Below are 14,537 nucleotides of genomic sequence, written 5' to 3'. Positions count from 1 at the left end.
GTGGACAATGACTTCCTGCTGGCCCCTCTCTCCCGTGAGAACATTCTGCACCCTCTCTGAGACATCCTTGATCCTGGCACCAGGGAAACAACACACCATTCTGCTTTTTCTCTGCTGGCCACAGAAATGTCTGTCTGTACCTCTGACTACAGAATCCCCTAACAGAATTGATCCCTTGGAAGCCGACGTACCCCTCGTTGCATTAGAGCCAGTCTCAATACCAGAAACTTGGCTGTTTGTGCTACATTCCCCTGAGAATCCATCATCTCCTACATTTTCCAAAACAGCATACCTGTTTGAAATGGGAATATCCACAAAAGACTCCTGCTCTAGCTGCCTACCTCTTTTAACCTTCCTGGAGTTAACCCATCTATGTGACTGTATCTGAGACTTTCGCCCCTTTCTATAACTGCCTTCCATCACATACTGTTGCTGTTGCAAATTCCTCATCGCTTCTCGGTTGAGCTGCTTAGAGGACAGCTCCTCCCATAGGGAATCTAAAATTCCTTCCTGGAGTTAACCCATCTATGTGACTGTATCTGAGACTTTCGCCCCTTTCTATAACTGCCTTCCATCACATACTGTTGCTGTTGCAAATTCCTCATCGCTTCTCGGTTGAGCTGCTTAGAGGACAGCTCCTCCCATAGGGAATCTAAAATTAGAGGGGATGCTTTCTAAGTAAGTGGTCTCCCTTTAAAAACAGCAACGAAGAGGAATTTCTACATTCAGTGGATCATGCATCTTTGGAATTCTCTAGCTTAGAAAGAAGTCAAGCTTAGGTCATTCAATATATTCAAACCTGAGTTAGGCAGATTTTTGAATTAGAAGGAGCCAAGAGTTATGAAGGGCAAGCAGGAAAGGGGAATAATGACCACAATCAGATCAGCCATAATCTTATAGAATGACCAAGCAGATTCAAAGGGTCAAATGGCTGCCTTTTTTGATCTTATTCTGTTCTTTCACTGGTACACTCAGTGTTATTGAAATCTTTCAAAATTGTTACTTTCGAAGATGAAAGCATTAAATTAGTCTTCATGTAAATTTTAGATCTGAACTGATCTCAGATAATTGAACTCAACCTGAACTTCAATAGTGACTTTCTGTTCTGATGATATGGAGATATATTTATCAAGAGCAATATCATTTATGTGAAAGGTGCATGAAGGCAAAACAACAGCAGGGTTTTCATAGCAACAGCAAGGAGATAAATATTTTTTAACTAAGCAAAATGTAGATGACTCATTAAAGATCAGAGAGAACTTCAAGGCAAATAGGAGAGATGGTCAGAAAATATGTCATTATATGGATGATATTAGGAGTAATTTCTTTCAGAGTTCAATATAGGACTCTCGTTTAAAGTATTTATATAATGGAAGATGACTAATGTCTGAAATGCAGCAAGATACTTAGATACCTACATCCAGAACCTCAACCTGAGCTACAAATTTTCTCAAAACTCGCTAAGATACTTAGGAAATTATGGAACTGTTAGTTTAACATGTATGAAGAAAAGAAAGAGGAAACGTATGTACTTGTAATTATGTTATCAGATTGCCCCAAAAACAACATTATATTTTTCTCCCAAGCATAGAAGTCCAGGAAGATATATGATGCAAGTTTTTAACTTGATAAAATACCTTGGTAAAGTGGAACCAAGTAAACTTTTTAGCTGCATGCAGACCTTAAGGACAAGGAATTAAATTTGCAAATTAAGGACATCAAAAGAAGACGATAAGAGGGAGAAATAGTTTTGCAAAACAATGCAGAACAAATCACTGGCATGAGTTGTGGAACAAGAGCTCCCAATCAGTTTCTGAAAAGATCTGGGTAAATTCCTGTCAACAAATGAAATTTGGTGAGTAAGAAATTTGTGGGCAAGTAATTGGGGACTTATTAGTAAAGTGAAACTGCTTTGCTGAAAGGCATAAACTTTAAACTTGGTTAGGTGTGCAAAATGGAGTGTCTCAGATTAGCCACCCCATATATTCTCCGACTGATCTACATTGCTATTGAAGTCACCCCAGTCAAAAAGGGTTCTGCTATTGTTCCTTTCCTGTGCTATTATGAAGAATAGAAACTCCAAAAAATTGTGGTTTGGAATTGTTTGAAAGCATGATTCAGGAATCTACTAACATTCACCTGGAGAAATAGACACTATAATTTCAGAAACATCAACCATGGTTCATGAACCTGTTAGATGAGAAATACATAAAATAAATTTAGACACAAGCTAGTAGATATTATTCATACTGACTTTCATATGTTTTTTGATAATGTTCCATATGTAAAGCTTTAAAGGTCACTAAGGATCACGGATAGAAGAGCAAATTTGAAGAATCCCTACAGTGCAGAAAGAGACCATTTGGCCCATTGAGTCTGGACCAACCCTCTGAAGAGCATCCCACCCTGACCCACCACTGTCCCCATCCTATCTTCATAACCCTGAATACATTTGCTAATCCACCTAACTTGTACATCCCTAGACACATTATGGGGCAATTTAGCATTAGCCAATCCACCTGATCTGCACGTCTTTGAATTAGTTCACTAGATTTAGAATTGACTTTGCTGTCAATATCAGAAAATGCCATTAAACAGAAATCTGATGGAAAGAACAGACTTTATTGTTTAAAATAGCCATTTCATGCTGTCTATGACCTTAAACTGCTAAACAAGCAGCCTCTTGTGTCCTTCAGTGTTGTTTCTCCATTGCTTAACAGAGTTTTTTATGTTGTTTTCTCTTCCTAACATGACGGCAATTAAAGGTCTGAAAATTACTGGTGCTGCACCTATAATGTACAAACAATGGTCTAAGCATTGATTGATGCTGACTAAATTAAAATGGCATAACAAACCAGCCTATAGGAATTACCTGTTGAGCTGAGTTTGAGAGGCCTTTATAAGTCACCTAATCATTGAAGCTTATGATTGTGTTAAGCTGAAATGTAGTGTTTGAGTTGGGCCAGCTCCCACATCATAGCACCTAATCCCTCTGGATTGTAGACTCTACTTCACAGTCCCTCATAGGTAGTGGCACAGTATTCGTGTCACCGGACTAGTAATGCAAAACCCCAGGCTAATGTTTTGGGGCTACATTTGACTCCCAGCACAGGAAATTGTGAAATTTTGAATTCACTTAAATTTGGAAATAAAAGCTAATCAAATGCTGACCATGTAACCCCTGCAAACTGTGGTTAAAACCCTAACTGGTTCATTAATGTCCTTCGGAGAAGGGGAAATCTACCAAATTTACCTGATCTGGCCTATATATGACTGCAGACTCCCAGGAATCTCGCTGAATCCTTCATGCCCTCCAAAATGTCCTGGAGCAAGCCATTCAGTTGCATCAAAATGTTTCGAAGTATAAACAGGACAAACAACCTGGCATTGACCTGGGCACCAGAAATGACAACAGGAATGCAGGTCCGTTGACCTTGCAGAGTCCTCCTTACCAACATGTTTTGGCTTGTGACAGAATTGGGAGAACAGTCTCACAGAATAGTCAAACTAAACCTGAGATTATTCCTGATGAAGGGCTTTTGCCCAAAACGTCGATTTTGCTGCTCCTCGGATGCTGCCTGAACTGCTGTGCTCTTCCAGCATCACCAATCCAAAATTTACCTAAACCTGAGATAAACACACTCACAGATTACACGCAATGTCCCAGACATCTCCATCACCATCACTATCACCATCACAATCTCGGGCATAGCCTGACAAACCTGTAGAGAGACCTAACAGAGTTGATGGCACACTAGTGCATAGTCAGGAAGGAGTTGTCTTCAACATTGACTTCAGAACTTTCTGATTACCATCTACTGCCAACCTCTTGTTGATGGAATGTATGGAATGTATGGAATCCACGTGATATAAACTGACCACTCTCAGTGGTCAGTTTATATCACACGGATTCCATACATTCACTCCACATATCAAATAACTGCTAATGACATTCGATACCGCAAAGGCTTTGGGCCCAAACAACATTCTAGCAATAATACCAAAGATTTATATCAAGCAGTGCTACTCTACTACAACAGCAACACTAAAACCTACCTAACAACATGGACATTTACACAATCAAGTCCTAAATGCTCAGATACTGGAACAGTGCATGTCACGGACAATCTCCAGACCTGAGCTGATATGTAGCTTTAACATTCATGTCACAGAAGTGCCAAGAAAACAGCATTTCCAACAAAAAAGGATCTAACCATTTCTCCTTGATGTTCAATGGCATCACCATTGCTGAATCCCACATTATTATCATTCAGGGTTTACCACAGCCCAGAGACTGAACAGGACCTGCCATATAAATGCTACAGCTTTGAGAGCCCCATTTCCTATCCACCATCTACAGGGCACAAATCAGTTGTGATGGAATACTCTCCACTTACTTGGATGAGTGCAGCAACAAAAGCCTGACACCATCCAGGACAAAGCAGGAAGACAGAGAGGACTGCAGATACTGGAGAGCAGAGTCAAATAGTGTGGTGCTGGAAAAGCACAGCCAGTCAGGCAGTATCTGAAGAGCAGGAGAGTCGATGTTTCGAGCATAAGCTCTTCATCAGGAATCATCACATTCCTGATGAACAGCTTATGCTCGAAACGTCGACTCTCCTGCTCCTCGGATACTGCCTGACCGACTGTGCTCTTCCATCACCACACCATCCAGGGCAAAGCAGCTTACTTGATTGCCACTCCATCCACTGACTTCAATATTCACTCTCTCCAGCACTGACACACAGTGGCAACGTTGTGTTCTATCTACAAGATGTTGTTTCTCCATTGCTTGACAGAGTTTTTTATGTTGCTTTCTCTTCCTAACATGACGGCAATTAAAGGTCTGAAAATTACTGATGCTGCACCTATAATGTACAAACAATGGTCTAAGCATTGATTGATGCTGACTAAATTAAAATGGCATAACAAACCAGCCTATAGGAATTACCTGTTGAGCTGAGTTTGAGAGGCCTTTATAAGTCACCTAATCATTGAAGCTTATGATTGTGTTAAGCTGAAATGTAGTGTTTGAGTTGGGCCAGCTCCCACATCATAGCACCTAATCCCTCTGGATTGTAGACTCTACTTCACAGTCCCTCATAGGTAGTGGCACAGTATTCGTGTCACCGGACTAGTAATGCAAAACCCCAGGCAAAACTCCAGGCATTGGAGTAATGCAAAACTCCAACGATATCCCAACAGCACTTTCCAAACCTGCACTCATTACCACCTTGAAGGACAGGGCAACAGATACATGGGAACAGGACATCCTGTAAGTTCCCTTTTAAGTCACACACTACCCTAATGGAGGAGTATCTCACGGTCATTCATTCAAAGTCCTGTATGGCCCTTCCTAACACCACTGTAAATCAACCTGCACTTCAATGACTATAGCTGGTCAAGAAGGCAGCTCATTGTCACTTTCTCCAGAGTAATTAAGAATGGATAATAAATGCTGGCCTAGCTAGCAATGCCCAAATCCCATAAAGGAATGTAAAAAGTTCTTCCATTACGGACCACATGTCATTGTCTCGCCAAATCATTCCTGATCCCAACAAACTCTGGTACTATCTATTTTTTAATTTCTTAAATATTAATCCATGAATATTCACCAAAAAAGTCTCAATTTTAAAACATGCCGTCTTGTTTTTGAAATGCTCCATCACCTTGCTTCTCACTATCTATGTAATTTCTTTCAGATCCACAAACCTCTGAGATACCCATGCTCTTCTCATTCTAGCCTCCTGAGTGTCCTGAATTTATTCAGTTGATAAACAGTGCCAATGTCTTCAGTTGCCAAGATCCTAAGTGCTGGAATTCACTCCCTAAGTCCATCTACTTCACTTTCCCCTTTTAAGACATTCCTTACAATGTACCTTTTTGACCAAGCTTTTGGTACTTTCACCTAATAATGTGGTTTGGTGTAAAAGAGTTTTAGTGACCTTTAGACCTGCACTGGCTGCACTGGCTCAGTTTACCATGAAGGACTGTCCTTCTGAACCTATGCCCTCAGATTAAACCAGTCATCTCCCTCTAATGAGATAGCAGCTTTGTGGTCAGGCAGATTATGGTGACTTTATTTTATTACACTTCTTTGAACCAGATATTTAAATGTAAACCTCCAAGGATCGCCATTGTTGAATATTTTCTCTTTCACTTGCCGTACAAGTTGTTGAACCCTTACTTTGGGTTAACTGTTGGAATGGACAGATAATTTCTCTAATCTTCACAGTTTTTAAATTGCTTATTTATTTTATTCACCACCATATTCCACAGCCCACAGTTCTGAAATTAGCTAGTCACTGCCTCGGTCAACAAGGATTTTGTATTGACTATCAGGAAGTCCTGCTCTCTGACTTACACAACACCCAAAACATTTTCCATCTGTCTACCTTAGTGACCCAACTGAGTTTGGCAATGTATTGAGTGGACAACTGTAGTGAAAATAAGCAATGGATGACAATCCTGATACCAACTGGTTAAAGAATCATGCTGTCATACTGCACAAGCAGCGTGCCTATATAGGGATATTTCTCAGATCATTCTCTTGTAATATTAACTACAAAATACTTTTTTATAACTTACTGGGTTCTCAAGGTGAAAGCAGCACTAGTGATAGAGGTAGGGAGGTTGAGGCCTTTGGTGATTTCGCGCCAGATCTTCTTATTGATGACTTCCACTAAGCCACCTTTTTCAGTGACCAGCTTGTACAGACTGTACAGATCTAACACCTGCTTGGCCATGATGGGAATCCGATTCACTGGAGTCCCTGTGTAAATGAAAAAAATATCCACAATCAATTGCATTAGCTTCAACATATCGACAGACATCCCACTGTTATAGGCCAATTAATTTGACCAAGTAAAACACCTAATTGCTCACTTTCTGTCAAAAAGGAAAAATATTTACTCCTCTTCTCGGGGTATTGACGTTACAAAGATAATTAATATAACAATTACTACTGTATTGTGTTCAACATAATTTAAAGAGAAGCTAGATCTAGAATATTTAGCTCCAACTTGTTTTTTTTACGGAGGAGCTGGAGAGCATGGCATTGACCCAAACTCAATGACAACACTCATGTGAAGATGGAAAAGAGTGAGATTAAACAAAGAAGTGTTTAGGTGACACCAAACTTAGAGTTTTAAGAAAATTGCGGGGCGAATGAAAAGTAACCCATACTAACCCTTCCAGGTATTCAGTTACATCTATTATTTTGCTATTTTTATACATTCCCATTTAGCTAATTATCTTCCTGAAACTCCTCCAGACTTTATTTCAAATAACCTATGGAACTGTTTGCCTTGGAGTAATATAAACCAATAGAATGGATCTATTTAGTCTGATCAAATGCATCGATTTCACTCCTGCTATTACCAAAATTAGTCTGGTTTAATTGTGTGACATGAGTGAAAACTAACTGTCTGTAAAGATGATCACTCTGGTAAAAAGTAAAAATAATAAACTGAAAATGAGCAAGATTAAGTATTCAGTAATGAGTAGATATTCAGTGATGCTCGTAGATAGACCTAAATGTAGCAGTCTAGATTTTATTCAAAGTCCAGGGCACCTTTATCTAAAGAAAATGGCGACAGCAGGTGGTTAAATGATTTAACAGAGGCACTGAAACCAAATGTGTTCATTGGAGACCAATCAGTGCAATCCCAGATGTCATTGCATTTTGGCTCAGTACTTAGCACTGTTGCCTCACAGCACTAGAGACGTCAGGCGACTGTCTGTGTGGAGTTTGCACATTCTCACCGTGCCTGCCTGGATTTCCTCTGGTTATTCCAGTTTCCTCCCACAATCCAGAGATGTGCAGGTTGGGTAATTGGCCATGCTAAATAATAGGAGAAAGTGAGGTCTGCAGATGCTGGAGATCAGATTGTTCAGTCTTCAGGAATGAGGCCTCATTCCTGAAGAAGGGCTAATGCCCGAAACGTCGATTCTCCTGTTCCCTAGATGCTGCCTGACCTGCTGCGCTTTTCCAGCAACACATTTCCATGCTAAATAATATTGCGGGATGTGCAGGCTAGGTGGATTAGTCATGGGAAACACAGGGATACAGGAATGGGGTAGGTCTGGGGGGATGGATGTTCTTCAGAGGGTTGGTGTGGATTTGATGGGATGAATGGCATGCTTCCACTCTATAGGAATTCTATGCAGTTCCTCAACCCAACCACCACCAACAGTGATTTCCCACTTCTCTCACCACAACTGCATCACTCTCTAGGTTAAGTTTGGGAATGCGAATGAGTTTACAATGTTTAGCCACATTCAAAATATTGTCAAATCTTCCAATGATGAAACAGTTCTGTCAATCCGCAGCTTAAATTGAACACCAAGCATGAGCTTGGAAATAAGATGAAATGAAGTTTAGACCCAGAATTCATTAACCTCAACATAACTGCCCTGGAATCATCCACAAACATTTAACAGGATCAACTATTTGCATTCCTTGATTATAAATGCTGGATAAAGGCTGCATGATCTGTATCTGTGGACTCATCTTCCCTTCTTCAAAAACTGAAGGGTGAAGAATAGAGGCCAGAAAAAGTGCTGAAATGAGGAAATAGGGCTTACCGCCCTGAAGTGCATTCTGTCTTCTTGCATTTGCCAGTGTTTTCAACCACGACTCTACACAAGTACATGTGAATAGTTGAGAGATGTCAAAATCTGGGTCCTCAGCCCAAACCTATCCCACTGAAATGCTGCCTCTCCCTGAAGTGCCATGTGAACATGACAGCAAACATAAGGTAATGACTCTAGAAAAGACAAGCCTGGGAAATGCAGCAAGTAGAGATAAAGAACCTTGTTGCAGTCTCATTTATTTCTAATTGCTTATCAGATGAAGGTCTTAGTGTTAGCTGGTGCTCCAGGAAAGAGTCTACTGCAGCACGCCCTTGGTTTTATTTTTGGGAGTGGGTTTCCACTTGTTGATTAGGATCCTGTTTGTAGCTACTCTGTTTATATTTGGATCAAGGCAGATACTCCATCCTCAGTCTTTGGCAGCAGGATCATGAAACTCTCATCTTAAATCCAAAGGTACAATTAACATTTTTCTAAATTATTGATGCCCTGAACGCATTCTGTCTAATTTGTGCAAAACTTTGGCACAGCAATTTCAACCAGGATCCAAAGTATATTGCTTCAGCTTTTGAACAAAACCATCACATTTGCTGGGGTTGTTAAATGCTCAAACCGCACTGCAGATATCATGAGATATGGGATGATGTATCAATATAGAAGGCAGATTATTGAACCTGATAATGTGTGTGTAAGTGGTTCTTTTGTATGCTTGGCCTTTCTAATTAACCCGAGGTTAGCCAAGAGAGCAGTGTAGTAAGCTGTGGATTTATGATAATAGCATAAAGACTAGTTCATTAAATATATGCCTGGCTGTATAAATCTTAGTGCACACAAGTGTTTCCTTCAAGGAGAACTTAGAAATTACATTGGCATGGGATTTGTATTCAAAAATGTTGCATCTTTCCCAGTGAATCAAATAAAGACAGAAACATTTGGTGTTTCAAAATTATCTACTTCATGGTTTTAATTTCATTCTGGTCTTCAGAGAATTTAACACTCCCAACATTGATTGGTGTATAAATTCAACCTTTGGACATATCCCCAGAATTCAAGGTGCTGATTTTTTTGTAAGTATCCATTTTTAAAGGGGTGCAAGGGCCGAGTGCTGTACATCAACATATTATTTTCACTCCTGTAGCTGGATTCAAATTCATGTCGAGCCAATTACCCTGGAGTCACAACTTGAGTTTCCATCTTGCACTCATCAGGATAAATACAAGAATACCAAATTTCAAACAATCACAGCAATTTCTTATTTTTGTTCATTCATGGGATGCGAGCATTGCTATTTGGGGCAGCATTTTTTGTTTGTCCCTAGTTTCCTTTGAAAAGGTAATGGCCCAGTCAGCAACAGCCGCATCCCATGAAAGAATAAAACAAAACTACAGGAGAAAGAAGTGCTGATTGATTGGTAAATTAATTCTGATTGGTGAGGTTTTTCTACGGAGACAGCAACAGGCAGCTGTGACTGCAGTTGGTGCCAGTTGAGGATTTCCTGAACAAAGCAAATCATCTGCCATGATATCCCTTATGGAGAACTGCTCCTTGAACATCCTGGGTAGGTTTTCTTCTGCTCAGAATGTTTTTCCTACTTCTCCCTCTTCCATCTGTTTGTCCTGCTGTGCCTCTAACACTCAATGCCATGTACTGATCCAAGGTAAACTCCTGTCCTTATATTTGGGAGCAAGTACTCTGTGCAGAGTTAGATCTAAATCGTTCAGCATGTGTCCTATATCTCCCTGCAGACTAGAACATCTTTAAATTAACCATGACTACAGTTGAACCAAGAGCCAAAATCAACCAGCAATTAACCAGAAAAGTAGTTTGTAATCCCTTCAAACAGCCTTACTAGAGGTTCCTTTCTGCTGCTGAAAACATGTTCAATCTTACATGATGAGAAGACAGTTTTATCTGGAGAACTGAGTTGAAAAATATCGGTACAGTTACGCAGCCAGACAAACATCTCCACAAAGTGGAATTCAGTTTGACTTAAACAAGAACAGTGCAATAGTATAACAGCTTCCATTATGTAAGCAAACAGGCAGTTACAGTATTAAGTACTGAGGAGCCCAATTGCATGCTCAACCTGTTTTTTATGAAATTAACCCATTTCAGCATTTAAACCCATTTGTTTAAAATCAGTTATATTTTGTTACAAAACTCTATAAAAGAGAGGCAGCTATTTAAGCTAATTATATTTTTGGCAAGAAGTTGGATGTGCAATTATTTATATTTCAATATTTTTTGAATATTGAAAATTAAACTCAGTCTTCTTGAGAAAAACCAACAGATCCCATTTTTAATCTACAATAATGTACTTTTGGGCCAGATTTTCATGCAGTCAGGGAGAATCCATGGGCCTTTAGAAATGGTGAGGGGGTGTTAATGTGGGTATATTGTCCATATTTTCTACAAATCCAATTTTAAACCTCTGGTTCATCAGCCCAACCTCCACCTCTGCCTTGCCCATCCCCTCAACTCCCAAATCCCCAGGCTGAATTTTGGATATGTGACTGTGGAGCAGTGTGGCAGTGTGGTGTCTTCTAACCAGCCTTGGCATTTGGCCTTTCCATTGTCACCTAGGATCTTTTTTCAGGATTGTGGGCCTGGTTCAATTGTGCCCCATATCCTTGGAGACAAAATTGGATTTGGGGTCTTTAAACTGAGGGGGATGTGGAAAGAGAAATTTCCAAACTCAACCTCCCTGCCTTGGGAGCAAAGATCTGAACTTATGTCTCTTTGCAAAATGAATCAATTGGGAATAATTTTTTTCTATGAATGCCATGATCTACAAGCAGGGACGAGCAAGGGTCCAAATCAGAACTCTTTGTTGGCAATGTCTTGTTTAACTCCTTCACCTTTATTAGCTTCAGCACAAAAGTATTAGGTAAATCCAATTTAATGTGTAAAAGCAAGTGGTATAAAATTGATGAAAAACTGGTGTATTTTTACTCAATTGAAACAATGTTTTTTAACTCAAACTGACACATTTTTATTTTAACCAATTCACTTATATTGCTAACTCTATGCTGATGTTTTTTTAAAAAAGTGATTTCAAAAAAATACAGTTTGCATTTCATATTTCTCATGGAATTGCTACAGTGCAAAAGAAAGCCATTTGGCCCATTGTATCAGCATTGGCTCTTTGAATGAGCAATTCTGCCATGTTCACAATATAATCCTATACATGATTCGGAGATGCCGGTGTTGGACAGGGGTGTACCAAGTTAAAAATCACACAACAACAGGTTATAGTCCAACAGGTTTAATTGGAAGCACACTAGCTTTCGGAGCGACACTCCTTCATCAGGTGATGAAGGACAATAATCCTATACATGATTCGGAGATGCCGGTGTTGGACTGGGTGTACAAAGTTAAAAATCACACAACACCCGGTTATAGTCCAACAGGTTTAATTGGAAGCACACTCGCTTTCGGAGCAACGCTTCTTCATCAGGTGATGAAGGACAATCACCTGATGAAGGAGCGTCGCTCCGAAAGCTAGTGTGCTTCCAATTAAACCTGTTGGACTATAACCTGTTGTTGTGTGATTTTTAACTTAATTCTATACATTCTTCCTTTACAGGGAACAGTCCAAATTTGCTTTAAATGATTTGGTTAAACCTGCCTCCATCAGAAGCTCAGATGTTAAAGTTCTGAATTGGAGTTAGGCAAGTTTTGATGGTACAAGCCAGCAACTTTCAAAAGTTGATAGGAGTAGACTGTCCACAGGAAAAGGGACTTCTGGCAAGTGGGAGGCTTTCAAAAGCGAGATAATAAGAGTTCAGAGACAAGATTTTCCTGTCAGACTGAAGGGGTAGGGCTGGTAGGAGTTTGCAACAATGCATGAATAGAAATATCGAGGTTTTGGTCAAGTATAAGAAAGCAGCAGATATCAGGTACAGACAACTGGGATCAACTGAATCTCTTGAACAGTAGAAGGGGAGTAGGGGCATTCTTAAAAATGAAAATCAAGAGGACAAAAAGGGGATATGAGGTAGCCTTGGCAGATAAGGTTAAGGATAATCCAAAGTAATTCTACATGTATGTTAAGGGCAATAGAGCAACTAGGGTGAGAATAGGGCCCTTTAAAGATCAACAAGGTTGTTTTCATGTGGAACCACAGGAGATGGGTGAAATACTAACCGAATATTTTGCTTCAATATTTATTGTGGAGAAAGACATGGAAGCTAGGGAACATGGGAAATAAATATTGATGTCTTGAAAATAATCCACATTACAGAAGAGGAGGTGCTCGAAGTCTTAAAAAGCATAAAGGTAGATAAATCATCGAGACCTGCTCAAGTTTCACACCAGAGATTAGTAAGGAAAATTAAGGCTCATTGTATCTGAGGTAATGTATTGACATGGATAGAGAACTGGTTGGCAGCCAGGAAGCACAGAGTTGGAATAAACAAGTTCTTTTCAGAGTGCTAGGCAGGGATGAGTGGGGTGTCGCAGTGTTCAGTGCTGGGACCCCAGCTGTTCACAGTACACATTAACGATTTGGACGAAGAAATTGACTGCAACATCTCCAAATTTGCAGATGACAGTAAGCTGGATGGCAGTGTGTGCTGTGAGGAGGATGCTAAGAGGCTGCAGGATGACTTGGACAGACTGGCTGAGTGGACAAATACCTGGCAAATGCAACATAATGTGGATAAAATTGAGGTTATCCACTTTGGTCACAAAATAGGAAGGCAAATTCTTATCTGAATGATGGCAGTTTAGAAACGGTGAAGTGCAATGAGACCTGGGTGTCATGGTGGAACAGTCACTGAAGGCTGGCATACAGGTGCAGCAGGCAGTGAGGAAAGCTAATGGCATACTGGCCTTCATAGCGAGAAGATTTGAGTATCGGAGTAAGGATGTCGTGCTGCAGTTATACCGGACCTTGGTGAGGCCTCAGCTTGAGTAGTGTTTTGGTCTCCTAGTGTGAGAAAGGACATTCTTGCTATTGAGGGAGTTCCCGTTCACCAGACTGATTCCCAGGATGGCAGGACTGACATATGAGGAAATACTGGATTGACTGGGCTTGTACTGACTGGAATTTAGAAGAATGAGGGGGGAATCTCATAGAAACAGAAAAAATCCTGATGGGACTCGACAGGCTGGATGTGCAAAGAATGTTTCCAATATCGGGGAAATCCAGAATTAGGGGTGATAGACTAAGAATAAGGGGTAAGTCATTCAGGACTGAAATAAGAAATAATTTCTTCACTCAGAGAGTTGTGAACCTGTGGAATTCTCTTCCACAGGAAGCAGTTGGAGCCAGTCCATCAGATATATTTGAGGGGGAGCTAGACATGGTCCTTGCAGCTAAAGGGATCAAGGCGTATGTGGAGACGACGGGAATGGGATACTGAGATTGCATGATCAGTCATAAGGCTCGAAAGGCTGAATGGGCCTACCTCTGCGCCTATTTTCTAGGTTTCTATGTTTCTAAGTGTATTCAAGGACATTTTACGAAGTGAGGGCCCCTAGCAGAGATACAACCACAGGCGAGGTGCCAGAGGACTGGAGGTGGCTAATCAGGCTATTCTTGATGAAGGGCTTTTGCACGAAATGTCGATTTTCTTGCTCCTCGGGTTGCCTGACCTGCTGTACTTTTCCAGCACCACTCTAATCTAGACTCTGGTTTCCAGCATCTGCAGTCCTTGTTTTTACCTGGAGGTGGCTAATGCTGTGCGCAGGAGAAGTTGTTGGGAGGGATTGTGAGAGACGGGATTCACCTGCATTTGGAAAGGCAAGACAGATTAGTAATAGTCAGCAAAGTTTCATGCATGGGAACTCATGTCTTACAAACTTGATTGAGTGTTTTGAGAATGTGACCAAGAAGATAGATGAAGGCAGAATGGTAGACGTTGTCTACTTGGACTTTAGCAAGGCCTTTGACAAGATTCTACATAGTAGACCACTTAGTAATGTTATATCACCTGGGATTC

At 40.5% G+C, this 14,537-nt stretch overlaps 1 protein-coding gene across 5 annotated transcripts in view; it reads right to left on the bottom strand.

The window, feature by feature from the left end:
• The window catches only part of LOC122544065 (AT-rich interactive domain-containing protein 3A-like), a 456,905-nt gene that overhangs the window by 22,551 nt on the left and 419,817 nt on the right, over positions 1–14,537 (bottom strand). For all 5 annotated transcript variants that reach the window (XM_043683096.1, XM_043683170.1, XM_043683220.1 and 2 more), the window contains exon 4: positions 6,589–6,772. In XM_043683096.1, coding sequence (XP_043539031.1) covers positions 6,589–6,772 — 184 coding nt within the window. The remainder of the gene's footprint in view (positions 1–6,588; positions 6,773–14,537) is intronic.

This window comes from Chiloscyllium plagiosum, chromosome 1 (assembly GCF_004010195.1).
Source record: "Chiloscyllium plagiosum isolate BGI_BamShark_2017 chromosome 1, ASM401019v2, whole genome shotgun sequence".
NCBI classification, from domain to species: Eukaryota; Metazoa; Chordata; class Chondrichthyes; order Orectolobiformes; family Hemiscylliidae; genus Chiloscyllium; species Chiloscyllium plagiosum.
Note: the sequence above shows the minus strand (reverse complement) of the source record. Positions and strands in the feature narration are given on the sequence as shown.